The 27304-nt window shown below is 41.6% G+C and overlaps 2 protein-coding genes across 9 annotated transcripts in view; one reads left to right on the top strand and one right to left on the bottom strand.

Moving 5' to 3' along the window:
* MMS22L (MMS22 like, DNA repair protein) overlaps positions 1 to 3418 on the top strand; it is a 90965-nt gene extending 87547 nt beyond the window's left edge. Inside the window, exon 25 of the mRNA XM_074538532.1 lies at positions 2684 to 3418. Within this exon, the coding sequence (XP_074394633.1) occupies positions 2684 to 2768 (85 nt within the window). The 3' untranslated portion in view covers positions 2769 to 3418. The remainder of the gene's footprint in view (positions 1 to 2683) is intronic.
* Positions 2 to 27304, bottom strand: part of KLHL32 (kelch like family member 32) — a 131169-nt gene continuing 103866 nt past the window's right edge. For all 8 annotated transcript variants that reach the window (XM_074538538.1, XM_074538536.1, XM_074538534.1 and 5 more), the window contains 4 exons: positions 18365 to 18423; positions 15774 to 15966; positions 13608 to 13702; positions 2 to 11812 (listed from right to left, as the gene is read on the bottom strand). In XM_074538538.1, coding sequence (XP_074394639.1) covers positions 11651 to 11812; positions 13608 to 13702; positions 15774 to 15966; positions 18365 to 18423 — 509 coding nt within the window. In that variant the 3' untranslated portion in view covers positions 2 to 11650. The remainder of the gene's footprint in view (positions 11813 to 13607; positions 13703 to 15773; positions 15967 to 18364; positions 18424 to 27304) is intronic.

The raw sequence follows: 27304 nt of genomic DNA, 5'->3' as shown, positions 1-27304 counted from the left end.
CTAGTAGAGATTTATTCTGTTGAAAGAAAGCAGTGGTAAGACAGCAGCACAGACACCCAAAAATGAGTTATTTTTAAGTGTTTTCAGCCAGAAATTTCCCTTAACTCAAGCCTCTCATGGTTTAAAGCCATCTATATTTGCTAAATATTTCCAGAGATGTTTTGATACTAGGGTCCACAGACCAGAGTAGAATTTTTGTGAAGCCAGGTTGTCTCTACAATATATGTTACAAAACAGAATTAAGAATTCCTTACCCAAACAATTTTCCTGTTAGTCCCTGTTTTAGAGGACTTTTTGGGTCATATGTGAAATTATACTATAATCAGGTATGGTCTGAGATGCTTGGAAAATAAATACCCCCAACTGAATATCAAGAGCTCTCTCAAAATCTAAACTTAGAAGAGTCGTGGCTGGCTCCAATAGGCACAGCAGGCTCAGGATTCCTCCGTTTGCCCCCCAAGAACTCAGGACAGAAATATTTGACACTTGAATCCATCTGGCATTAGGAGAAGATGGCAGAGGAGGGGAGCAGCTTGGCAGGGATGGTGGTGTCTGGGTGCAGATGCAGCACTGACCTTCCAGGATCTATGCAAGCAGTGCTACAGAGCTCCAGGAAGCTCTGCCTGGTGGGGCACTGTTGTAGTATGTTGTTAAGTTTCTTGTGTTATTCCCCCAATTTATGTATTGTTCTCCCCTATTATGTGTAAAATGGTTTTGTTCCCCCAGTTTTTCCCGCCACTGCTAGCCTGTCAGCTAAGTTGCTATAGCAACTGCTATTCATAGTTGCTGATATGTAATTGCTCCTCCCCTGGTTTCCCTTATAAGTGAAAGTTGTTTCCTCCCTGTCCAGTCAATCACTCCCTTCCTCCTCCCAGGTTTCGAGAACCTTCTCCTCTCTGGAGATGGTGGCTGGCTGGGGTCCCAGGACACCTCCTTTACCTTTTGATTATTGGTCTCCATGGAGTGTCAGTTCTGTGAAGTTCATCCCCTCACCTTTCCCGATTGGCTCTGCCTGTACCCACCCCCCTCCTTTATAATCCTGTTTCACCCCCTATGAAAAAACTTTTTCCCGGTTGGTTTCCCCGCGTTTGGATCCCGCAACACCTTCAATAAACCGATGTTTAACCCCCGGGAAATGGTCAGCTCCGTTCCTCCCCAATACCAGCGGGGTAAGCCAGTCCACAGCCAGCACAGCCCGAGGCCCTCAGACGCCGAAGGGCGCTGGCCAGGAATTGCAGAGGGGCGTCGGCCTTTCGCCCTCAGCTAGCCGGACTCTAAACTTCGGGCCACATACGTTCTCCTCAGCAAATAACTTATGAGACGCTGAAGGGTACTCACAGGGTATCATCTTCCATTTAATGAAAAATGCATTTAATTAATTTGTAATTATATTATTCACCTTTTACTATCCACTGCCAGCAACTGCATTTGCTTTTATTTAAGAGAATTTGCCCAGGATCAGCCTGAAGTACTGTTATATGTAGGATTTCCACACAACCTGCTTTTCATCCTTTGATAATGTGTTTCATAGCTAAAAGTTTGCTTGTTTTTCTTTTGCTAAATACTGTTAATATGGGAACATTCATGTCATTATCTACAAAGCCTGCAGGTTGTTTGAGCTTCCTGAAATACATGCTTGGAGATTACTGAAGAGCTCCATTTCCTTTATCCTCATCACTTAAACCATATATATTAGCTAATCTGTTGTCAATGTTTTCTATTAGTAATTTGTATTTAGAATGTGCTGCATTACCCAGCAGCCTGAGGTGTTCCATGAGCATTTTATTGTAAGAACACTAAGTTTCTCTCTTCAAGAACACCTGATTTTCTCTCTTCGGTCCTAGACTCTAAATAACATGATATTAACATATTCAGTGCAATTACTGTAGACAATAAAGTGCAAATCTGTATCTATAAAAGAAGTAAGGTGTTCAGAATTTGCATTAAATGCTTATAGTGGTGATGTCCAGTGTTGTAATTGCAAGGAACTAGTATGAAAACTGCAGTTTTGTTTGCTCAAGTTAATATTTCATGACAAAAATCTATAATTAGAAAAGACCTAAATGTCAGAGGCAGTATTTTAACAATAATTACATTGTTTGGGTTGGAGAGTATTAGAATGAACTTAAGGTGAAAAGTCTCATCAACACATATGCACTCTTCTGGAAAATCCACTTGAGTGACAGTTCCCTTCTGAATTCCAGGTTTATTTTAGCAGTCATTGTCCTTGGGTCGAGGTTGCTGTCTGAATCTGGTTCAGTGCTTAGGCTGCACCCAAGTGTGAGGGGCTCCCATCACTGTGCTGTGGTGAGAGTCCCAGGGATTGCTTAGGCAGAAATGAGAGAGCAAACATCATCAAGGCTGAATGCTGATATTCATCCAGGCCTTGGAAACTCCACGTTTTTAAACAAGGAACTTGTATTTCAGAGCAGTTTACTAAACAATTAGGCTTCTAAGGAGCTCCACTGCACTTCTAGCTGTAAACAGTGCAGTCCCTATTCTTCCTGATCTGGCCATGCTAAAGAGTCACAGCAAAGAAGCAGCTGAATAGGTGGGGGGACATTAAACTGTTTTAATATCTCAATATCTAAACAATGTGTTTGGGAATTACACACTTGACTCCTAGGGTGTGTGAGATTATTAAAGTAACGTGTTATATGTTTTGGTTTTTTTCCCCCAACAGAGAAGCGTATAAGAGACTCTTATCTCACCTTGCAGAGGCTGGACAAAATGAGATACAAAAACTGGAAAATGAGACAGCTCAGTAATGTGCTGGTGATTAATCCTTTCTTCTTGGACATTATGACATTGTTGGTACCTAAAACTACAGACTACAACAAGAACTGCAGACTACAACAAGAACTAGACAAGCTCTTTATCTTTACAATGGAAATACATGTATCAATTTTTGTGGTTGTTCCCCATTTTTCCCCAATTTATGTATTAATTGAAAAAAAAAAAAAACCTTTGGTATTTTATTATTGTCATGCATTTGAAAATTGACTCAATGTCCTGATGAACAGCAATAGAAAGGTTGAAAGCTAATTTATTACAGATTCAGTATCTGTAAGAACAGAGCCTATATATTGTAACATATAAGACAGAATTTCAAAGAATTTCACAACTTAGTCCATTGAATGAGACCTGTCCCTCTTATATAGTGTACTTTTGAAAATCTTATTCAGTCTGTTCTTAAGAAAATCATAATTTTGTAATTTCTAATTTATTATTTTAGTAGAATGGGAAAAACATGTGCTCTCTAGTACTCAACTTGTTGAATGCAGTGCATTCACCAGGGGTTGTGCCAGTGTGATAAAGCTTGTGTTAAGAGAGAGTATTTTTAATGTGTTTATGTTGCACAGAATGTGTATAGCTGTCTTTAACTTTCACCTGTATTAAAACATTTCAGTATTTCATATTCCATTGTAAAACCTCTCTGTTTTCTTTGTGGGTAATGTAAGAAAAGGCAGGTTTAGATTTCATGTTCCCTTCCTTTTCAATGCTATGTTCTTAAAATTGACTTGTATTTTCCAGGGGTCCCAATGGTCTTTAATTAGTCATGACATTATTAGTTATACACTTATACTAGGTGTGAAAGGTGGGAGGGAAAAAGAAGAGAGGACAGATTTCTAATTGAAATACTCATAATTTGATGATAGGCTAGTAATTATTCTTGTTTGCTAAGAAAGTTGGATCTGTCAAGTATTTTGCTGTGTTATGGGTCTTTGCAGGGTGTATCTAGCTCTGTAACTTTTTCTTCATTTTTTTTCTCGAAGTCCTCAGGAAACTTTCATTGATGGCTATGGTATCCACACTTTTCACTTCCCTCAATAATCTGAGGCTTTCTGAAAACTTCTGAAACTACTTACGGGACTTTGGAGTGGGTTTGCCATTAATGGCAACACCAGTGAGCAGGCTCTTACTTTTAAAGTCACTCATATTTTAATTTTGCAATGTTAACAGGAAGGAAAAAATTATTTTTATGTCTAATAGCTCCACAAAAATCCCTAAAATCTTGTTCAGAGCAGCTTCCCTTTGGTTGCAGTAATCTTATCAAGTCGAACTGGATAATCTTCTTGCCTAAATCAGCTATCAGTACTTCAGATAATGCAGTAACTAAAAGCCTCTTTAGGGTACTTAATAGTGCAGAACATGGAGGTTCTTTTCATTATGAAAGTAACTTATTGAACTTGCATTGTAGCTTCTCGTAAGCTTATGTACCTGGGAGTTTTATTCATCCCAGAGGGATTCTGCTTCTGAAAAGCTTTTTTGAAAAAAATTAAAAACACCCCTCTCCAAGAGAAATTAATTGAGATGCTTTTGAAATTTGAGTCCTACCACAGTAGATCCCAGAACAGATGTCTGACTGTCGTATTACTTCCTGAAAGTAAAAACTGTGATTTTAAAGGATAGAACACATATTACAATGAAGCACTTAATGATGTGTAGTAGGTTATTAAGGACATATTTAATACTATCTGTAGTGGCTGGAAGTTTCTGAAAAAGCAACAGGACTTTATGTAAATGCATAGCAGCTCCTGGCACATGGGAAACTAATTTTAACAGTTTGGAAAATATCATTCTTCTTTGTCACAAAGTTAAAGCAAACAGAAACAAGGCATTTTGCATCACAGTCATCAACCAGTGCCAGATGGGGGATCTGATGGGTGGTATGGACATTTGCAGATGTCACTGATAGTTCCAATAATATTGATGAGAGGACGACTTGCAGAGTACTAGTTTATGCTGACCTACCAAGCATACACCAAAGAGCAGTCCAAAACCAGTCAGAAGGAATGAAGAAAATTCTGGTTTTAACTAAAATGTAGAAAAAAACCTAAAAGCTAAAAATATATATACATCTTATTAGATGCTGTCTGTATAGAGGCTGCTTAAGGCAATAAACATCATTTCATTTAAACCTTTCTATAGCATTTTACACTGAACAGTTTGGTTTAACAAAGGGTAGATTCAGACTAGATATGGGAAAGAATTTTATTATGAGGATGGTGAAACACTGGGACAGGTTTCTCAGAGGGTTGGTAGACACTCCATCCCTGGAAATATTGAAGGTCAGGTAAGATGAAGTTCTAAGCAACCTCACTCATTTGAAGATTGCTACTCATTGCAGGGGTGTTTTACTCAGAGGATGGCAAGGGTGTCTCCCATTATTACATTGTTTAAAAATAATACTGCTTGCATGGACAAACATTTCCTGCAGCTGTAAATTCTGCAATGGGTGGTGAAAAGATCCTGAAAATAAAACTGTAGCTAGAGTACCTAATTCAGAAAAATTTCATTATTCAAACCCATCTATATGATGAAAAATTTATGGTATTAAGCTGTTTTGAATGTTGTGATGGTTTAACCCCGGCCCACAGCTGCTCCCCCACCAGTGGGGCTGGGGAGAGAATTGAAAGGGTAAAAGGTAGGAAACTCCTTGGCTGAGACAAAGACAGTTTCGTGGGGAAGGCAAAAGCCATTAATAAGAATGCATGAAAATAAAGCAAGGCAAGGAATAAATTCACTGCTTCCCCAGAGCAGGCAGGTGCTCAGCCATCTCCAGGACAGCAGGGCCCCATGGCATGGAACAGTGTAGTACATAACATGGGAAGATGAACACCATCACTCTAAATGTCTCTTCCTTCTTCTCCCACTTTATGTACTGGGCATGACGTCACTGGGCAGATCTGGAATGTCCCTTTGGTCAGTTGGGGTCACCTGTCCCAGCTGTGTCCCCTCCCAGCCCCCTCCCCAGCCTGGCAGTACGAGAAGCAGAAAAGCCTTGGCTCTGTGTAAGCCCTGCTCAGCAATAACAAAAACGTCTATATGAGGAAAGAGTGAAGAAAATTAGCTCCACTCCAGCCAAAACTAGTAGACATCTAATGAATTGCTCATAACTATAGAATCAGTGTTTGTCAGTGAAGTTTTTAAAATAAAAATTAATTTCAGTATGATTTTTCTTGCCCTCAGTCTGTGTGACCAGTGTCCTTTCATTTGGAAATGCTAATACTGGTGATGGGAGACCTGTCTGAAACTGAGCCATCATGAGCCTTGCAGAATTTTCCACACTTATCTCCTTGGCCAGAGGACTGTTCCAGAATATAAGAGGACACATTTTTGTGATGTGTGTGTGTATATATACTAAGCACCTTTTTTTTTTCTGCAATGTATAGAATTGAGATCTAAATAGACAGTATTTAATCTTTGCATTTCCTCTATTCCAGAATTCAGGATACCAATCACCTCTGACCCATTATCACCCCTGTGATATGACACACATGTCCAGCACTTGATGAACAATAGCAGGCAGAGGGAAAACTGGCTTATCTTTCCATCTTTCCTTTAGTAACCTTAAAAAGATAGCATGAAAAAAAAATACCTTTTGTTCAGAATTCACGTGAACCTCCATTAGTCCCACAAAGCTGTCCCTCTTGTTCATAAGAATTCTACATTTGTTATTGAAGAGCAGAAAATCCTATTTTTAATTACTCTTTGCTTTAATTTTCAATGAAAAAAAGGGGGGGAGGGTATGTGTTTTGATAAAAAAGAAGTTCTGAAATAGAAAAATTCACATCTTTTATGCTGGAATAGAGCAACAGACCCATGGAAAAAATAAGGTCCTGGCCTATGGGTTGTAATTGGACAGAAGAGGAGCTGCCAATAGCACAAACTGCTTGGTCATCTAAGGAACTTTGATAACTCTGCACTTAAATGCAATATAGTTCCCTCAGGAAACAAAAAAGAGGCTTTACTGCACTCTGGTTTTTCTTCTTTCAGAAGCTTTTTGAAAATTAGGTATGCAATGGGTATTTCCAGTTTAATCATATTTTAGAATTTTTAACTATTACTTAAAACTCAAATTCAGTGTAATCAGCCCATCTGTTAGCAATGGTTATAAAATTATGTTGAAGATTAAAAATCTGATGCAGTGTCAATATGTCCTAGCATAATTAAGCTTGTTATATGATGAATGACTAGAATATGGCTTTTGTCTACTTGAGCAGCTTTAAAGTGAGAAACCTTTTGTAAGCCTAATGTACAAAGTGCAAAGGTAAGTACAGAACATAAACAGCAACAACAAAAAAAAGCAAAATCTCAGATCCTCTGTTCATAGATGTGCTAGCTTTACAGGCCTTTGGAAATGCCAGCAGAGTAATTCCACATTACAACCAAATTCACTGCATTTCCCAGTCCATCAAACACTATCTTGGCTCTACCCTTCTCCTTGCAGAATGTCACCAAAACAGGCATTAAAAATGCAAATTTGCTAAATTCATTATTTGTTTTAGAAAAGCCCAGCATGACCTGCAGAGGCACCGGTGGAAAAATTAGCACAGCATTTGCTTATATGAATTGAGGGTATTGCTAAAAATACTTACTCTGTTCTTCAGCGCTTGAAGCATTGCAACATTAACGTTTTAAGCATTTTAATTCTGGCATTACTGTGAAACTGCTATATATAATCATCTCTATTGGAAAACCATTCTTTATGTAGACACTTTATCCCTTTATAACATGTCCTTGGAAGGGGAAAAAACTCCTCATTTTGCAAAAATAGAACTGCATAAGTCCTTTCTACACAATCCATGTGCTAAACTTCCTGCAGTCTTCTTCCCTTACAAACTCTGTCTGCAGATGAAGTGTTTCAACCTTGCCCTCTTAATTTATTCTACATTTTAATTTTCAATAAACAGATGCCGCCTCTTTTCGCGCCTGTTTCCACATTGTTCCACATTCTGCCTGGGTTGTTTCTGCATGTGTGAATATTCAATTATCTGTTTCTCTGCCATTCTGCAACTGATGTACTAAAATGTCTGTACAGGTTTGGGGGAGGGTAACTGGGGAAGGCAAAATTTAGATGAAAAAGAGTTACAGAAGTTTCAGCTCTTCTGAAAGTCAGGAACTTGGCTCAAAAGCTGCTAAATGAAGAAGAAAATCGTAAGCCACAACTAGAATTTAAAGGATTACAAGAACATTACTGTACAGAAGCAGAACTGCTGCACACTGGCTTATCAAATGTGAGTGTTCCTTTAGTCAGCACTTGGGTGTGAAATGCTCAAGAGACACCAAAGTGGCAGAAGAGGCTGTTAGTGCTGCTGCTACTGCTGCTTGTGAAGTATATATTTATATACTTCAATTAAAGCCATATAAAGGATAGAATATTATTCTTTATGGGTGTGGCCTGAAAAAGATCAGAGAATAGCTCTGATCTTTTTTACAGCTCTTCAAGACCTTGTGACCCAAAAGACTTAGCTGCAGATATAAATAGCCTTAATGTGTAAATCTAAGGAATTCAGGGCACAGAACTGCACTTTTTGCCAAACAGGACAGTCAGTGACTGCTGCATTATTCACTGGTAAGAACACCTCTTTCCCTGAAGCCGTAGTGAGTTCTCACTGGTTGCAACTTGTCCCCTTACCTTGCACACTCCTAGCTGGATAAATGACTTGTGCTGGCATCTGCTCTCCCACTGTGATGATCAGACTCTGGCAACAGAACCAGCAAGCATGGAATAATATTCTTGCTCTGGACAGCTTTAAGGGTGTGTGGAAAAACTGAGCTAAACTGTGTCAGAGGTACATACCAAAACCAGCAGGCTGGGTAGGTATGAAGGTTGGGTTCAGAGTCATATACCTGCCCAAAATAGTACAAAATTTAAAACATCACAGGTGGATCAGGAGGTCACGCACAGGATTCTGCAGCCATGGCAGTTTGAGAAGCCAAAGACATTCAATGGAGGGTTGGCAGCGTGAGGACCTGATGATTCAGAAACCTCAGCTCAGCAGGCAGCCTTTGCAGGAGACCTGCCCAGCTGCAGGTGGCAGGGGATGCCAGCTTGGCTCTCCCATCCTTGCTCCCTCCAGCTGAGACCCCTCAGCCACAGCAGGGTGCTCTCCACTTGCTCTTTGCATCCACACTCCTCTCTTTTCTTACCTGGCCATAATTAACTGGGTTTTGCTCATCTAGCAAGGGCTATGAGGCATTTTCTGACTTCAGGTGTAGCAAAGCACCCTCCATCTGTCCTGTAGGTCCTGCAACAAAAGCAGAAAGACCCAGACAGGAAAGTGTGACACAAAAACTTTAGTGACTAAGAGGTTGCCGTGAAAGACCTCTGTAATCAGTGGAGCCTGATGATTAAGAGCCAGAGCAGGATCCTGACACTAACAGGAGCATATGTGTTGTCCTGAGGCTCTGTGGCAGAGGCACCCCTAACCAATATAATGCAATTGCACAGCTGCTTGAAACTGCCATTCACAGTGCAGACAATTGGTGACAACAACCAGAGCAGTAGAAGTGTCTAAAGGGCAGAACAAACATGATAACTTTCTTGCCTTTCAGACCTCGAACCAAGAGGCACATGCTGCTTTGCATAAGGAAGCTGCCCCCCTCTGCTCCTCAAACCCAGGCCACTGCTGCCACTTTCTGCTGCTGCTGCTCAGCAGTTGTCCTGATCCATCCTGATCCCTCCCCCTGCTCTCCAGGAGCAGCAGTTTAGAAATGATTCCATAGCTACAGCTGTAGTAAGCTATGAGACCTAGGAATAAAAGTCTCCAAACTAAGCTGAGACACAGAAAACACACTTGGCACAATTGTCCAGAAGTGCCCTGGGCTTTACAAACCGAAGTGTTGGTTCTGCCCCCGAAACAAAAGCGGATCACTCACCTGGTGCGGTACCTCTGGGATGAGACTCAAAGCCCCTGCACAGGTTTTGATTATTTTAGCCACTCTCCTCTTGAAAATGAGACATGCACTCCATTTGTGTCCCTGAAAGCCACACCTAAGTCAAAGTTTGTATACTTGCCTGGTTTGGGCCCTGCAGCCCACACAGGAGAACAATTTCTGTAAATGTACTGTTCAGAGAGCTGTCCCTTGCATGCAGATCTCCAGGACATCAAACAAATTAAACCAAGAAATTAAAACGTGTCTCAATGTACAGGCTATCCAGCTCCCACACAGCATAGAGAAAAGTGCTGCCTAGATAAAGGTGTGCTTGGTGCCCAGGAGTGAGATGGTGTTAGCAACTCGAGTCAGTGTGCCAGGCAAAGACTGGGCAGCTGCAGCTCTGCTCGAGGCAGGGAAAGTGAGGAAGCAAAAAAAGAAGAAAAAAAAAAAAACACCAAAAAAACAAAAAACGAACCATAAAACATTCTAAACTGATAAGCAGGGAAAAGGAAAGGGGATTTCCACCAGTACACTGCCCAGCAGGAGACAGAAATGATAATAAAGTTACCTCCCTGTAATCAGACCCTTAAAAGACAGTTTTGATTAGAAAGTGCTGCTGCTCACTGGATGAAGTCAAACCTGTTCCTGTCCAGCAGGCACGGGCTACTGCTGCAGCACATTCCTCATGTGGAATAGCAGGAGCATCAGCAGGAATTTGATAGGTCTGCTCAGGCAGCACAGTGACAGGGAGCTGATCAGTAGGTAAGGCAGAGAAGTGCAGAGTATCCATAAATCAGAAATAGAGAAAGATTTAATTACATGCTTGGTTAATATTTACAAACATTGACATTTTTGTTCAATATGTAAATAAAACACAGAGATAAGAGACAGGGACTGCAGTAGCCAAGCAAAGCCAAAATACACCAGGTTAGAGTATTTGCTGTGAGCTGGCATATGCCTGGAGAGTGGAATGGAGACACGCTATATAAACTGAAAGAATAAATAAATAAATATTGACATTGTTCTACACCTGTTTAGCCTCTGGAGACCAGTGATTTGTGGGACCATATGTTGGACAAAATGAGACTGTTCATTGATAATCGTAAATGTGGTGACCCCTTGCAAACTGAATATTAAAAATATTAAGTAAATGGCACATTTTAATTATGCAGTAAAGAGGCTGATCTCCACCATTAAAAGACTGCAGCTGTCAGGAAGAATTGATCATATGACAGAAGGTAACATTTATTTGGTAGTAGACCTTGGTAAATGACATCCCAAACAATCTTTAGAGTCTCAGACAAACACAATCAGTCCAGACTTGAGTTTAACCGTGAGGCTTCATTTCCTTTGCCTTTCAGCTGAGACAATTTTTTATCTGTTCCTCTTATCCTATAGGGCTTGCTTATTTTTTATTTTTGTTTTAATCTGTTTTGAAGTATTTAAATTTCAAATGAAGTATTATTAAATGAGAAAATGTAAACGATGGAGTTCGGAATTGGAAGTCAACACATTTGTTATTCTTTTTGCCAAAGGTATTGAGTAAGTTGCATAATTAGCACAGTATTATATCATCTTTGTCAACACAAACAGAGCTTTTTTATTGTCTTTGAAAGCGCCACTGGTGAACAACTGAATGTGCAGACTCCAAAGAGCAGTGGCCCAGGAAGAGCTGAGAGCATCCACAATGTCTGATGAGGTTGCATAAGGAAATGAAGGAGACGCAGCCAGGGGCCACCGGCAGAACCGCACACGGCGCTCGCGCATCGCTGCCGCCGCTGAGCCCCGCAGAGAAACCGCGCGCGGCCTCAGGGGCTCCCGGCCTGCCCGCTGGGATCTGGCCTTAAGACAAATGTGTGATGGTGAAGCAGCAGCCCGAGTGGATTGACTCTTCTCACTGACCCAGAGAAACCCTTCCATCAAACCCTGTGGGGTTTGACGTTTTCCTCCTCCACTTCCGATTCCGTGAAGCGTGAGGAATGCGTCACATCGTGCCGATCCTGTGGTGAGGCACTTGCAGAGTCTGGAGGTTGGGGCATGTGAAATAAGGAGCTGGAAGAAAGCAGGCTGCTATTCCATTGGAAGCAAAGGGGAGCGTAGGCCCATAGAACACCTCCTCCTTCCCCTCCTTGCTAACATCCAGCACCTGCATGGCAAAGCATACAAAATATTTTTGGGATCACAGAAGAAAGCTGAAACAAATTTGCTGGCACTCACCTCATGTATTTACTATTAATCCCAGCATAAAGGTAGTTTCAGATAATTTTTAGATTATTTATGGATCTGGTGATCCATTTGCTGTTCTCATCACCCAACCCAAAACCTGAGTGCTCAGGCACTTGGGAGCAAACAATGACATTGGATCCTGCTTGCTGGCAGGAGAATGTGCAGCCGTGCACATGGGTTACTCTGCACAGAAGGGCTCCTGTTAGCACAGAGCACAGATCCTTTGTCAGCCCCAAGGTATTTAGGGGGCACAGAAGCTCTGTGGAAGATGGGAATGCCAAATAAATGAGTGACTTTAAGTACGTAAAGAAATTTAAAGGAAAAATGTAATTTTTTCTTCCAAAGGAGAGAGCAACCTCAGATTTCCTCAACTGGAAGATAAAAGGGTAGTTTTGCTGGTTAAAGCCAGGCACACTGCCAACAGCCGAGAAAGGACAGCACACTCAGCTCTGCCAAATCACTCATTATATTTCTTTTCCCCTTTTATGTGGGGACTGTGTCAGGCAGGCTGCCAGTTCACAACCAGTCTGGGGATGTGGACAAATGTCCATTTAAGAAAGCAAGATCCCAGGATTATTTTTGCTTGTCACTAAGCCATATTAAAACCCAGGTGCCATACTGCAGAGTACCTGTTGATTATAAACGAGCCCACTGGTGGAGCACAGCTGCTGCCTCTACACGGTGCTATTACTCCATCAAAGCATTATATGTCAGCTATATCCAAGCCAGCCGGAATGACTTTTTCCAAGATTTTTTTTGTGTGTGGTATCCAACAACTTGCTAAAACACAATTAGACTAGTGACCAGAACATGCTTTTAACTTTTATCTTGTGTTATCTTACTCTTTACAAATTCATGCTACTAAGTGTTCAATATAAGACCATCAGCTTGGCAACCCAAAATACTCCCTTCTTATGCTAAGCCTAACTTCTAGTCTTATGGCACAGTTTGGAGGTGAAATTCTAAAATCCAAAAAGTTGGAAGCTAATAAAAATGTTTTTTATCAGCAAAAGTGCAGAAACTGAGATATAAACAGGAGTTTCTGCTTTTAACCACCCAGCTGGTGACAAAGCAGTGGCTGTGATGCAGAACTGCTTCATTCAGAAACATGCAGAAAGATAAGAATTCCTAATTTCTTTACCAAAATACCTGAAAGCCATGGATCTGTGGGTGAGCTGTTTTTATAGAAGATGGGAGAGCAGATGAGTTTGTAGAAGAACCTATTGCCTAGGGCAGGGATCAAAAAACTGCCATTGAAGCTTTAAGGCAGTAGCAGGCTGACTGCACCTGGTCAATGAAGAACTCGTTAACTCTGGCTGCCCCTCAGAAACACAACTTGGAAAGAAAAGAAAAATCCCAATATGGGCTGGAAAATTCTTAGCCCCATCATCCATTTCTGCAACCCTTTTAATTTTGGACTTAATTGTGTAACTGTTGAATATGTACACATTATTTTACCCAAACCTTGCCAAAGGAAAGACAATTCAACCCTGATTTACTGGAATATCTTAGAGAAATTGCATCTATTGGCTCATCTGGAAATATTTTTGATTTCTACAGTATTTCCTCTCTGTTTATGCAGGTTCAGTGGCTGCATAAGAAATATCCTTAATCTCTCCTCTTCACATGCATTTTCCTTTTTTAATAACAACTACGCAAAACTTATACTTGCAAGATTATTGGAAAAGACTTTAAAAGAAAACTAAATCGCTCACCTGGATACATGCCAAAGGCTCATTTGTCCAAATCGAATAGCCACCAACTAAATATATTCTACCATTGTGGACAGCAACTCCAGACTCATTTTGACCTAAAGCAAAGAAGGAAATAGAAACCACTTTCAGTGTTTAATTAACCCTTTTAACACCGAGTGCTGGAGTTCTGAAATGGCATGCAAACACTCCTGGCAGCGGTTTGACTGCTTCAGAACTCCCATCGTGTCAGAGCGAAGGCGAGGCGTGGGGGCAGCTCCTTGCTCTCCCCAGGAGCCCTGCCCAGATGAGCACTAATGTGGCTGTGCAGGGGACCATCAGCTCCCTCCTCACGTGTGCCACAGGTGACAGACACTGTCCCCACCGAGTGCCCCCCCTGTGCTGCCCACACCTGTGCAGCCCTGCTCCTCCAGGCACAAGGACATTGTTGCTATGGGGATGAACTTGGGCAGCAGCTCCTGTGATTTTCAGTCTCCCAACTAGTTTGGAAGTTTTGGAGGAAAAATACAGCCTAAAATATCTGCAGTACACAGTTCACCTGGCGTATTTACTGCCAGTTATACTGACAGAAAGAAAGGCTTAGGCAGCTTCTTAAGGTGCAGGTTGTGGAAAGAACCTGGAGGCAGTGGAGAGAGGAGGCTGCCTCACAGCATTCAGTGGGACAGGGTCAGCTCCAGAATGAGAGGGTGCCTGCAGTGCCAGGGTTTTGCAGCTGCAAATCAGATGACATCTTTCTCAAAGGCTGTCAGTTTCTCCACATAATCAAATATTTAACTAGTGAGCAAAAACCTAGTTCTGTTTGACTATGTCTAATTCCTTTTTAATCTACGTCTCTCTCCCTAGTGTCCATCAAGTACTCTGATGGCCTGACTTGGAAACCAAGCAACCCTTCTGTTGGTGCTTCTCTAAGAATGTGTCACCTGCCTGCCTGGAAGTGTGGCCAGCAGGTTCAGGGAGGTGATTCTGCCCCTCTGCTCCACTCTGGTGAGATCCCACCTGGAGTGCTGTGTCCAGCCCTGGGGACCTCACTACAGGAAGGATTGCTCCTGCTGGAGCAAGTCCAGAGGAGGCCACCAAGCTAATTAGGGAGATGGAGCACCTCTCCTAGGATGAAAGGCTGATAGGACTGGGGTCTGTTCAGCCTGCAGAAGAGAACACTTCAGTGTGACCTAACTGTGGCCTTTCACTACCAGCAGAGAGCCTACCAGAAAGCTGCAGAAGGACTTTTTACAGGGCATGTAGTGATCGGACAAGGGGGATTGGCCTCAAGCTGGAAGTGAGCAGGTTTAAACTAGATAACAGGAAGAAAGTCTTTACTGTGAGGGTGGTGAGGCTGCCCAGAGAAGTTGTGGATGCCCAATCCCAGGAAGTGCTCAAGGTTAGATGGGGCTTTGACCAACATGGGTGTAGTGGGAGGTGTCCCTGCCCATGGCAGGGAGTGGGAACCAGATGATCTTCAAGGTGCCTTCCAACTCAAACCATTCTATGATTCTGTTTCTCCCTGAAATTCAAGGAGATACGACATCTGGGAATTGTATCAGGTGGAGGTGAACTTTGGTGGACTAGGGTCAGTGAGCTGCAGTGTTTGCAAGTTCCAGCTGTAACAGCTCTTCCTAATAAGTCAAGAAGAACTTTACAGATCCTATAAGTTAACTAAGTATTCAATTAATTTCTGACTGGATGTAACTCTAACAAGGACATGTCCTTTTGGGTAATTTATTAAAAAGATACTGTTTAGAAATAAGCAAGAGTTAACAGATTTCAGTGAAAGCTTTGCCTTTTAATGCCAGCAGAAATCACTACAAAATGATACTACACGCTAAAGGCACAACAGTCTCTTGTACACTCACACAGGGAGCTAAACCAATACCACAGGCAAGCTTTTGGAGAATTAAAAAACAGTACTGTTTTTTTGTAATATTATGACAAATTATTTTTGACTGCTAAATGAAATTAAATTTATCTGCAACTTCTTCAAAATTTAACGTACAATGTACAAAACCAAAATGTTTTGCAGACCCCTGAATGCCAGAACCGTAATGAAAAGTGTCTTCTGGGCTAACAGTGGTCCCTGAATTGGAAGCACTTGTCGCAAAGTGATGGAGCTCCACAGAATGAAGGCATCTAAAGGGAAAAGATGTTTCAGTTCCCCTTGTGACCAGTGCTCACCTGTCAGCATGTTGAAGCTGCAGCGGGTCCACTGGTCGGAGTCGATGCTGTAGGAGTCGATGTGGCGCACCAGGATGCGATCGTTGTTGTAGTCGAGGTCGTTCCCCCCCAGCACGTAGAGCTTCCTCTGCACAGCAGCCATGGAGTGATAGACCCTCCTCTGCAGCATCGGGCTGCGGCTCAGCCACTTGTTCTGGAACGAGAGAGGGCTGGTCCAGCACTGCTCAAAGGCACACCTACAGTGCTTGTGCAATGAACAGCAGCAGCACAGTGATGGCTTCCTCTTACCCTTGGTCAGGAACCACAAGTGCACATACTGGTTCTGGTCATATGCCAGTCATGTGTGTTGGCTGTAACACTGAATAGGGATAGTGGACTTTCAACACATGGTTTACAGGTCTCACATTTAAGTTCATTAATTTAATGGCATTTCTTGCTCTATTTTTTTTTTTCTAGCTCATCAGGTTTCAAAGGTCTTTTTTTTCCCTTTATAACTCAGTAGCAAATTCTCCTTAAACCAGACTATTAAACATCTCCTTTGTATATGGTGCTAAAATTATCTGTACCAATGAGTTCTGTTATGTGAGAAGAGAGATTCTTCTGCCTTTTGTTATTCAGAAGCTTATTTGATCTTATCCTTGGGGAATAAAGCAACAGGAAAAATAATTTCCTAAAGGATCTTCTCAAATGATTCATTTGGTATAATGTCAACCCTTTATTTGTGGCAACTTACAAAGTTCCAACCCTTTGCATATTTTTCTTACTCATTAACAATATTCAAGAATTTTACCTGTTTAGGGGAGAGGTAGGAAGATATGGAAGACAAGGGATTAAAGCAGAGTATTTTATACCTGAGAAAACAATTGGTCCTGATATGCCTACCAAATCAAACAACCTGGCAAGGGATAAGATTAATTTAAGTGGAGGAAGTTAAAAATCCGTGAGGAAATTTTTTGTGATACATGTGCAGCAACTCCAGAGTCTCTAAGCCTTCTGCCTTTTAACCTGCACAACATATAGCTATACATTTCAATGTGTAATAGTTGAATATTAGGCATTAATGCTTGCATTAGTAGTCCAGTCTCTTAACACCAGACTATAGACACCATCTGCTTTGCAAAGCCTGCCTGCATCCCCTGATTATATCTTTAGCTTCCTCCACTGCAGTGCCTGCCAGGTGAGCCTCAAAGCACTGCAAAGGCAGCGAAGCAGAGGGGCCTGGCAGGGTCATTTCTAATAAGGCGGCGTGTGAATACTGATGAGCTTTGGGGAGGCAGGGGTCAGTGCAGGAGGCTGGCTGGCAGGTAGCTGTGTGCTCGCTGGCAGATGGCAGGCATTATCGACGCGCCACAAAGGCCGCGCGCGGCAGCGGGCGCTGCGGCTCCGTGATGGAGCGATTGAGATTCCGCGCGAGGCGCGAGCAGATGTGATGGTTTCCAGTACCCACCGTAAACAATATGCCAGCAGAATTTTTAAAGAGAGCTTGTGTGTACAAACACGAAGCAGACGTCGTTTGAAGAATGCAAGTGCACAGTTCCTCTGTAACTCTTCATGTGCCAGGCCCGGCTCCTTGCCGTCAGCACGGCACACTGAGGCAGCCTCAGCACCGGTAATTTGGGGGGCAACTTTCACATCAGCAAGTGAAGAATCCCAAGTGAAAGGTACACAGTAGAGACAGGGTTTACAAATACGTGTCCCCCTCACAAGCAAAGTAGGATTGCTGCCTGTAATTGCTGATTGGATTGAGAACAGTCAGCATTTGTAGTCAATGACAAAACTGCGCCTCGAAAAGAAAAAGCCAGGTGTGTCATCTCCTGCTTTCTGCTTCAGGCCTTGCATGTGCTATGCTTTAAATAGTCAGTGGGAACCACATAGCAGTATCTCCTGGCACAATTTTGTTCCAAATACAGTAATCAAAGCCCCTATCCTACAATCAGAAAAGTCAATACTCTTCCACGGGGGTGTAAATCAGGCTATGCAACTCTGATTGCAAGCTTAGGACTTTTAATTCCTAATACAAGCAAGAGGGCATAGCCATGCCCTAACCCTCTGAAATGGTTACTGAGCCGTGCTAACCTAATCAAAACACATACATTATGTATGAAATAATCCCTAAAAGATATTTTAGGTGCTTGGGTAATGAAATGATAGGCACCCTTGCAGTCAGCAGAGTAAGTCACGGCCAGATAGTACAGTTCTCTAAGTATTCAGGAAACAAAAAGGCCCATATATGCAATTCAAAACAGAAATGCCAATGACAAGGAGCGGTTTTGGAACACTGACTTTGAGTATACATTGCCCAGGGCTGCTGGATTACAAAATAAAAAAGAACAAGCAAAATAAATACTGATAAATAAGGGGATTTAAAGCACATTTCTGTATTTAACCTAGGATGTTTCTAATTCCTACAGGCCTAAAAAATGTAATAAGTTGTCAGGGTTTCCATCACTGTGTTAAACTCGTGCATCAGTACAAAGTGAATTTAAAACACCACTAATTCAAATGGTCAGCATTTTTATCCTCACAAATCTTTGTATTTGCCAAGAGATCTGTTTGAAGCAAAAGGAAACATATAAAACACAGATACTCACCTGCTTAGGATCATAGACCATGAGTCGATTTTGATATTGTGCAGTATTTGTTACTCCTCCTATAAAAGAGTTTATACAGGTTACATTTTTTCATATAGGCAAAGCCAGGCCCAAGATCAGGTACAGCAAAAAAACCAATTCATGAGTTCATCTGCAGATAATAATTACATTACATACCACCACTTCTGCTTATATTCCACTGCACTTTTTAATCTGGTTACAAGGGAAAAAGCAGCCCCATTTATCAAACATAAAGCAACACAGAACAGCATCAATAAACAGCCCTCATACACTTCCATTGTACAGCTAATTCTATGGGCCAAAAATGGTAAAAAATGGATCTCTTTATACATAACTGTGCATTCAGCCTTCGTCAAGACACAAAGATAAAACCCATTCGTGTTCCAAGGAACACCCAGTGTGTGACAGGATTTGAAAGAGGAAGAGGTGAGCTTGCATCAATGAGAAGGAAGAGGTCAGAGGAAGCTCTGCATGACAGGGGATATCACTGCCAGTTAAAAGCATAGTTCAAACCTGTGCAACTGTGCTTACCTATACACTTGAAAGAAATTCTGTACTTAGCTTGTATTATAGAAAACATCTCATTTAGTTGTAAACTTAGGTTGGAAGGTCCCTCCACAGTGACCAGAAACAGCCCTACTGCTTACTTTTCAATACTGGTCAGAAAATCAAGGTGTTGAGCACCTAGAAAAGCTCAGAATAGACTCTGACCCAACTAGATGCTGCAAACCAGCTGTTTACCTCAACACAGTAAAGAGACACTTAAAGCCCAGTCATCTTCTTGTTTTGTTTAAAATGGCAAATTTCACTAACTAAACATGGACAACTCCTTCAGCCTGTTATGTTACCTGTGCAAACATGTTTTTGAATGTGCTCAAGCCTCCTGGGGACATGGTGCCACTGCAGTCCCCAGTCCCCCTCTGTCACCATGCTGGCCCCTTGGGAAGATGGAATCAGAAATAAGGCACAGGTAAGCTGTGCCTCACCTTCATCCTGCCACGAGGTCTGGCAGAACTAGGGCATGTCAGTGGCCACACACCAGTGACACTCATACTGACAGACAAACTATTTATATTACAGTTTTAATGGCCTGTACCAAAAGTGGACAAAATCCGCAGCAATGAGAGGAAGGATTTTCATCTTACTACATTTCATTTTGTTGATGTTTCCCTTTTTGTCAGGGCATACCTGTTTCAGCCAGGACAGCAGCACAGTGACTTACATTCCTGCTGGCTGAGCAATGGCCCAGCCCCACTAAGGTTGCTGGGTTGGTTTCTTCCCTTTTATCCCCAAGCTCTGTGCTGGGGAATTCTCATTTTGCCAGCCTCCAGCTAGGCTGAGGGCAGACTGAATTTTGGTTCAGAGCCATACTGTGATTCTGAAACAACTCTGCCACCTCCCTCATGTCATTTTAGGCTGTAGGCTGGGACTGGTGTGCATTCAAGTTAAACCAGAAACTCTGCTCCAGATGTGCACCAGCTGTGCTCCAGTTCCTAATGGCAGCATAAGGGTGTGAAATAATAACTGGGCTTTTGGCTTTGGAGCATTGGAGCACTGGGAACATTAGAGCCAGAGGACCAGAACAAACCCAGCCCAAAGCAAAATATGTGAAGGGTACATGGAGTGAACACAGAGAACTTGGTGCCAAGGTTTTACCTGCTGATCTGCTCCTGCTGGGCTGAGCTACTTGCTGACATAGAAGTACCCTCTGACCACTCAAAAAAACTTGAGCGGGGGCAAGAATCTACAGCAGAAACTACAGATGCACCTATTTTAGAGTCTTTTCTTCAACTGCAGCAGCAAGGAGAAATGATGCTGTTGTTGGGTGCATGTCTGCAAGCACCAGCCTGTGCTGGGCACCCCCAGAGGGACGGCAGCCCAAACTCCCAGCTCAGAGATGCTCACAGGCTGAGATAGCTGGGATGAGATGCAGCCTCTCCAAACTGTTTCCATCACACTATGCCACACCCTGCCCATCACAGCACATGTGAAATGCACACACAAGAACAGGCATTGGAAAGCAAAGACTGCTCCTGTGCCTCATCTCACAATCTGTTATTTGTCTCTACACTGTTGTGCAGCCTTCACATTCCTAGTGGTCATCAGCCAGACAGACAAAACAATCTTTTCTAATATCTGCTTTGTACTTTGATTTTTTTTTTACATATAGTTATTTTCACTCCCAGCACAATGCCTAAAATGAGACATCAGATTAGTACTTTGAAAAATAAAAACCATAGTTATTTGGTTTATTACCTCCAGAATGTTAAACTACAGGAGACACATATGAAACACAATTTTGGGTCATACATTTCCATTCTGAAAGGACACCTTAATTTGGGGGGAAAGATGTGAAGGAAGAAGAGAAAGAAGAGTGTTGTCTACTCATAAAGTAATAAAATAAGCAAAATTATTTCCTTCTCTTCACAAAGGGCCCCTCACATCAAGTACACAGCTTACATCTTTTTCCCTGCAATATTGCTCATCTCTGGTGTTTTATCATTACATTCCCTTCACATACCGCTCTTCACTTTTAGATTAATCTGCCAAAATGAGATGCTAAGGATTTGCATACAGATTTGACTACACAAAAATAGATCTGGAATTAATAACAGTCTCTATATGTTTTAATTTCTTCTAGACTGGAGTACCCTTGCCTCCAGCAGTATTCTTGGCTTTGAAAGTCATCAAGCTGATTTGTCTGCTCTTAGGTTATGATGCCACATGCTGCTACACTGTCCCCTGCAATCAAAGTGCTCGCAGAGATAGATTCCATGCCTTCCCCTAACAAGTATATTTTATAGATTGGCAGTTTTGATCTCCCCTCCCCAGGGGGATAATCTGCATCTTAACAGGTTTCTATAGATACATCTGTCATTAAATATGCCATCTTATATCTGCATCAATTTTCAAACTCTAGTTCCTTCTAACTTTGAAGTGCTATAGCAAAAGTTAAAAATTTTCTGCCAAAATTCAGACTTAACAAGTTTGCAATGTCCTCTTGAACTTCTTTTTTTTTTTTAAATACTACAGACAGCTGGGAAAGGGTGAAAGAGCAGCAATATGTCTCTTAAAAATAAGAAAAGAAGAGGGAAACGAGTTTAAACAGTACTAAAAATAATACATACTTTCTCAGAAAAGAAATGGGGTAGTTCTGAGAGAATTTCTTACACTTCTCTGTTGTGTTATCTATGAGGAAATGACAGGATAGAGAGCCATCATAATGAGAGAAAGTAGTTAAAAATACAAACTATGCTATTAAATTTGATGCCAAGCAATAACAGCTAATGTGATAGTAACCCAACAGTTAGAGAAAGAGAAAAAAAAAATTCTGTCTGGTTAAATGACAGAAAATTTACAGTTTGGTCAGCATTTGCTGTTTTTGTTAACAGAGTGATGATTACACCACTTTACATGAGCAGCTTGCTTTGAGGATTCCATTTCCTGGGAGGCAAGGAGCACCCTCAGGACAAGACTTCCTTGCTCTTACAGACAGAGGCACACCATCATGGAAAGGCCATCATGCAACCCATGGGCCCACAATGTTTTTACACTGCCACAATAACTACCTCTCACTCCCTTGTAGGCTGTAAGAGTTGCTTTTTAAGCCTTCCAAGACCTGTAAATTCCCAAGTCATGTAACAGTGACCCTCTACATGAGGAAATTGCTCAAGGATTCCAAAACACACTTCGTCCATCCCGTTCCCACGCTTGATAAACAGTTTGAACTATTGCAGTCCTCCCAAACACTCCACAAACCACATTGAGAAACACCTTCAAGATACACTTCTAAAAAGAGAAGGGTAGGAGGCAGTAGATTCCACATTTTCCTCAATGACAATTTATAAGCCATATTTATAACGTGGCCTAGCAAGGCCTCCATAGGACTTGAGAAACCTGATCCAACCCAAATCTCCAGGAAATATCACAACTCTCCCCAAGCACAGTCCCCAAGCGCGAATCCGAGTTCACTGGGAGATGTGTCAAACTACACACTGGCAAAGAGCTCCCACGTGGGTTCCTTCCAGCAAATCCAGGGAATATACAGAAACCCACAACGTGCACCCTAAGGTGCTCTGCTATTCAAACCAGAAATCTCTCCTCTCTCAGGTGTCTGTGTGTTAAACACACGATGATCCTTCCTCAACATGCAAAGCAAACCTGCTGCCTCTTGAAGGAGCCAGCCCCGGTGCAGTGAGGACAGGTGAGCTGGAGCACATTCCCCCAAGGTAAGGAGTCCCCTGGAAGAGGCCAACAGCAGCTCTGCTTAGTGCTCCTTGACTCCAGATGCAATCGAGCCACAGACCAGAGGGGCACAAGCCCTAGCTTTGTTTAAATCATTAAAGCTGGATGTTTACATTCAGTCTAAGGAGAATCAATGGCATCAATGTCCTATCACTGAAAGCTGTGAGATCATGAATTCAAACACAGTAAAAATGAAGTCTGTATATATATGGAACATATAGAGACTATGACTGGGCCACTAAGGCAATTTTTAGGCACTTGTTAACCTCCCATTTCCAGTAAATCCTGTGCCAGCCACACTATAAAACTTGATTTGGATAGATTCTGTAAACTCCTATTATTCCAGATATATTTTTCATAAAATAATTTTATAGACTTTTCCTGAGAAAAAATTCTTTACTTCATGACAGCATATTGATAGTAAGGTCATACTTTTCATCCCAAATCACTTGCAAACTCAGAATAATTCTTCAAGATATGTTATCACCACCATTTCCTTGGTGAAAATCTTCACCATTACGGAAAAAAACAATGGTTTAAAAACCAAAAGAATGCATCTTGAATTTTGAAAAAAAAATTATCTTCTATATTAAGTACAAAGCAACTGTAGAGGGATGGCTTGTTTACCCCCTTCCCCTAAGCTGAATTTCTATGTGCATGTCAAGATGTCATCTTAGCTGACACACTTAAGGTCAGACAACTTGGGCCTCTGCAAAACACCAGTGTAACACTTGGTTTTAAACAAGACTTTTCATGTGCTAATCTCTGGAGCACCTAAGGCAAGGGGAAGTGTCATTATCCCAAGATGCAGGCGCAGGAATGACCCAGAGCTGTAATGCCTGGCAGAGGTTCCCTGTCCCCAATGTCCCCAGGGGCACTACACCTGTACAGGTGAAGGAAGGTTAATGTGGATAGAAAAGGAGGTCTCCGGATCTGCATGTGCACTCCACAGAGGATGCTGGGAAATGGGCAGAGTTCAAGTCCTGGCTCTTATGGAAAATATCTCCTCGCTTTTATAGATAGTCATTGTTAGTCATGTTGAACTCCGAAGTGTTTAGTGTAATTAGTTTTTCTTTCACTGAAATACTTCACTTTACAAGCATTGTGGCATGCAATTCGTTTGTGAAACTGGTCATGGCACCAGATGTTAACTGGGGCCTGGAAGAATCACCTTTCTATAAAATTTCCAAACCATCTGTCCAATGCAATGTCAGTACAGACAAATTATTTGTTGTAGTTTAACCCCAGTCAGAAAGTCAGCCTCACACAGTCAGTCATTTGCTCCCCCAGAATGGGGTGGGGAGTCAATTGGAAAAGTAAAACTGAGAAAATTTGTGGGTTGGGATAGAGTTTAAGAGGTAAAGCAAAAGCCACACACACAAGCGAAGCAAAACATGGAATTAATTCATTGCTTCCTACAAGCAGAGAGGTGTTCAGCCATCCCCAGGAGAGCAGGGATCCATCAAGCATAATGGTGACCTGGGAAGTCAAACATCAGCACTATGAACGCTCCCCATTTCTTCCTTCTTCCCCCAGCTTTATATGCTGAGCATGACACCTCATGATCAGGAATATCCCTTCAGTCAGCAGGGATCAGCTGTCCTGGCTGGGTCCCCTCTCAAACCCTTGTCCATCCCAGTCTCTTCACTGGTGGGGTGGGGTGACAAGTGAAAAACACCTTCACTCTGGAGAAGCACTGCTCAGCAATAACAAAAACATTCCTGTGTTACCGGGACTGTTTCCAGCACAAATCCAAAACACTGCCCAGACTAGCTGCTATGAGGAACATTAACTCTATCCCAGTCAAAACCAGCACATAAGGTTTTAATAACTTCGCATGTTTTCTTTTTCTTTAAATAAAAAAAAATAAAATCAGGATTGTGGGGGAAAAACAATAAATAATGACATGAATATGAAAATATAGAGCTTGAAAAACTCAAGGGCTGAACCCACATGTGCTGAGCAGAGGGACTGACTAGTTCCAGTATGCAAAAGGCTCCCTCTTTTAATCTGCTTCTGTCAGGCTAAAAACCCTAAAGGGCTGGTGGCAGCTTAGGAGTCCCTCTGTCACCTGAACATGAGCCACCCACCCACTACTGCCAGTGCGTAAGCTCCTAACAGTGGCTTGTTTTGTCCATTTTCCTTTCCTGCTGCCTTTGCCATGATCTTAGTATCTATTAATTTTGAATCCTTGTCATATTTGTCCCAAAGGAGCATGAAAGCAAAGCTGAAAATGAATCCCAATAATAACAGGAATCCCTTAAGTCTAGTTAGCTTTTGATCAGCAAAGCCTTTAAGTGGGCACAGGGCTGTAGCAGTGGCACTGAGCAAGTAAATGGTCAGTGTGCAGATCAAGCTTTGATGATGCTTTCCACAAATAGAAGGGCCAGAAACTTTTATTATCACTATTTAATTTATTCCCTCACTGGGCACATTTCCATGGTTCCCTTGCCAGCTGGTAGTAGCAGAGTGACTTTGAGAGCTCTTTGCTGATGACCTGTATTTCCCAGAAAAAGCAGCGGGGATACAGCTCAGAAACATTTCTAACTCAGACTAATTTTTTAATTACTTAATTTTAGGCCACATACTTCAAAATTAGGTTCCCTCCTGCATTACTAATTACTTTTATGCTAACATCTTATATTCAAAGATGAACAGTGGATTTTTCAGCAGTGACTATGATATAATAAAACATCTCTCTGTTCTATTCCCCTGCCCCTGAATGTACATGTACCATAAGCTACATTCTGGTTCTAAGCAATTAATTAATATTAGAAAGCTAGCTATAGTTATTACATCTCCATCCACTTTTCTTTTTAAAGTAACACTATTCAATACACAACCAGGTTTCAGTGTGAGAGGACAAAATTCAGATCAATATCTACTGAAGTGTAGCACAGTAAGTGTGCTCTCATACTTCATAAATAACCTGTCATAATTGAGCAACTCAAAACTTTCTAAGCATTTTCTCAGAACCTATCAAAATGAAAAGCTATGTCTACCTTATTCCACTGTTGGCAGCATTTTCAAATATAACTGGAACCATACTAATAAAATATATTTTGTTGTTTTGCCCAGTTTTAAAGAATTCATCCAGGAGGCTTCCACTTACCTCTTCCACTGATTCTACAGCTCTATTAGAGGCATATCCCTGAACACAGTATCACATTGCATCATTTTCTAAACAAAAGCAGAATTTAAAACACACAGGCATGAATGCATTTCACCTACATAACTAAGCACATGAATTAATCCTCAGGATAATTTCCCCTTTCCTAGCAAATCTGGAAAGATTAAATTTAATCTTCAACCATCCCCTTGTCTGACTTAAAAACTGTTATCAAATACTTTCTTGAGTTTTGATTATTTTGTTGTTTTGGGTTCTTTTTTCATAAGATTAAGACAAAAAATATTACTTTTTTCATTTCCTGGAGGAAAGACCGCACTGATGGATTTCCAGTACACATTCAATGATTTCATGTGAGAATGAGTAACATCATTTTTTAAAAGGTCCTATTCTTCATAAATACTGACAAATGTAAACCACAAAACAGGAAAAAAAAAACAGCAATCAAGACACAACAGTAGTAACATCCATGTATTTGAAGTGCCCACTGCAGACACACATCCCTCTCTGCTAATGAAATAGGAAAAGCAGTGAATAAACACAATAATGGTCTGAACACACCCAGCTGGGAGCCTAACGCAGAAATTTTGTTCCTGTACTCTGCCTGGGTCTCACCTCAGGATTCACACAGCACAAATTCTACAAGACTCCCTAAATGATGGTCACTAAAGAAAATGACCCAAAGTACCTGCCAGTGATCTTGGTGGTTTGCTGTGTCCTGTCCTGCTTTTAATTCCAAAGTCATCATTCATGACTTTAGTGCATATGTATTAAAAGAGATACTTGCTAATTCACTTGCCAATGCTTGGGAACCCTTTCCCATGAGGCACTTAATCCACAGGGACAGAAAGGTGAATCCACTAGCCTAAATGACACATTTTGAGAAGCACAGCACAGGCCTAAGAAGCTAACTTAATCTTCCATTCACATTCTATCCTTTCACCACAGGCATTCCAGACCATATTAAAATCCCCAGAGGGTATCTACGGTGAAGATGCCAATCACTGAACATTTACCTCAAGGGCTGGCCCCATTTACTCATTAGCTTCCTTAATAAATATTATAACTATATAACCTTCCGTGGCACACTTCTTAGTAAAGGGGGAATATTTTTCTGTCAAATCTTCTGTAGACAGCATCAGCCATATTCCAAAATAACTAATACCCACTACAAGGACTGAGGCAACTGAATCCTCCCATCCCCATCAATGGAACATAACAACTAAAGACTCAGTTGTAAATGACACGTTCTTTTAGGATTACAGGGTCTATACATCCATCTATCTGTGCTGTAAAGCCATGATTACATCCAGACAGCCTTGTGCACTTGCTATGGACAGAGCCATGGATGATTTCTAAAAACAGTCATCTCAGTGTGTTTCAATATTCTGAAGAGCAAGTGTGACCAAATCATACATTTGCCTTCAAGCCCTGGAACAACACAAGCTAACAAGCACTTAATTTTCCATTTCATCATCAGGAATAAGTGAATCATAGAATATTCTGGGTTGGAAGGGACCCACAAGGATCATCAAAGTCCAACTCCA

The sequence above is a fragment of the Zonotrichia albicollis genome, chromosome 3 (genome assembly GCF_047830755.1).
Source record: "Zonotrichia albicollis isolate bZonAlb1 chromosome 3, bZonAlb1.hap1, whole genome shotgun sequence".
Classification (NCBI taxonomy): Eukaryota; Metazoa; Chordata; class Aves; order Passeriformes; family Passerellidae; genus Zonotrichia; species Zonotrichia albicollis.
This window is presented reverse-complemented; position numbering and strand designations above follow the sequence as displayed.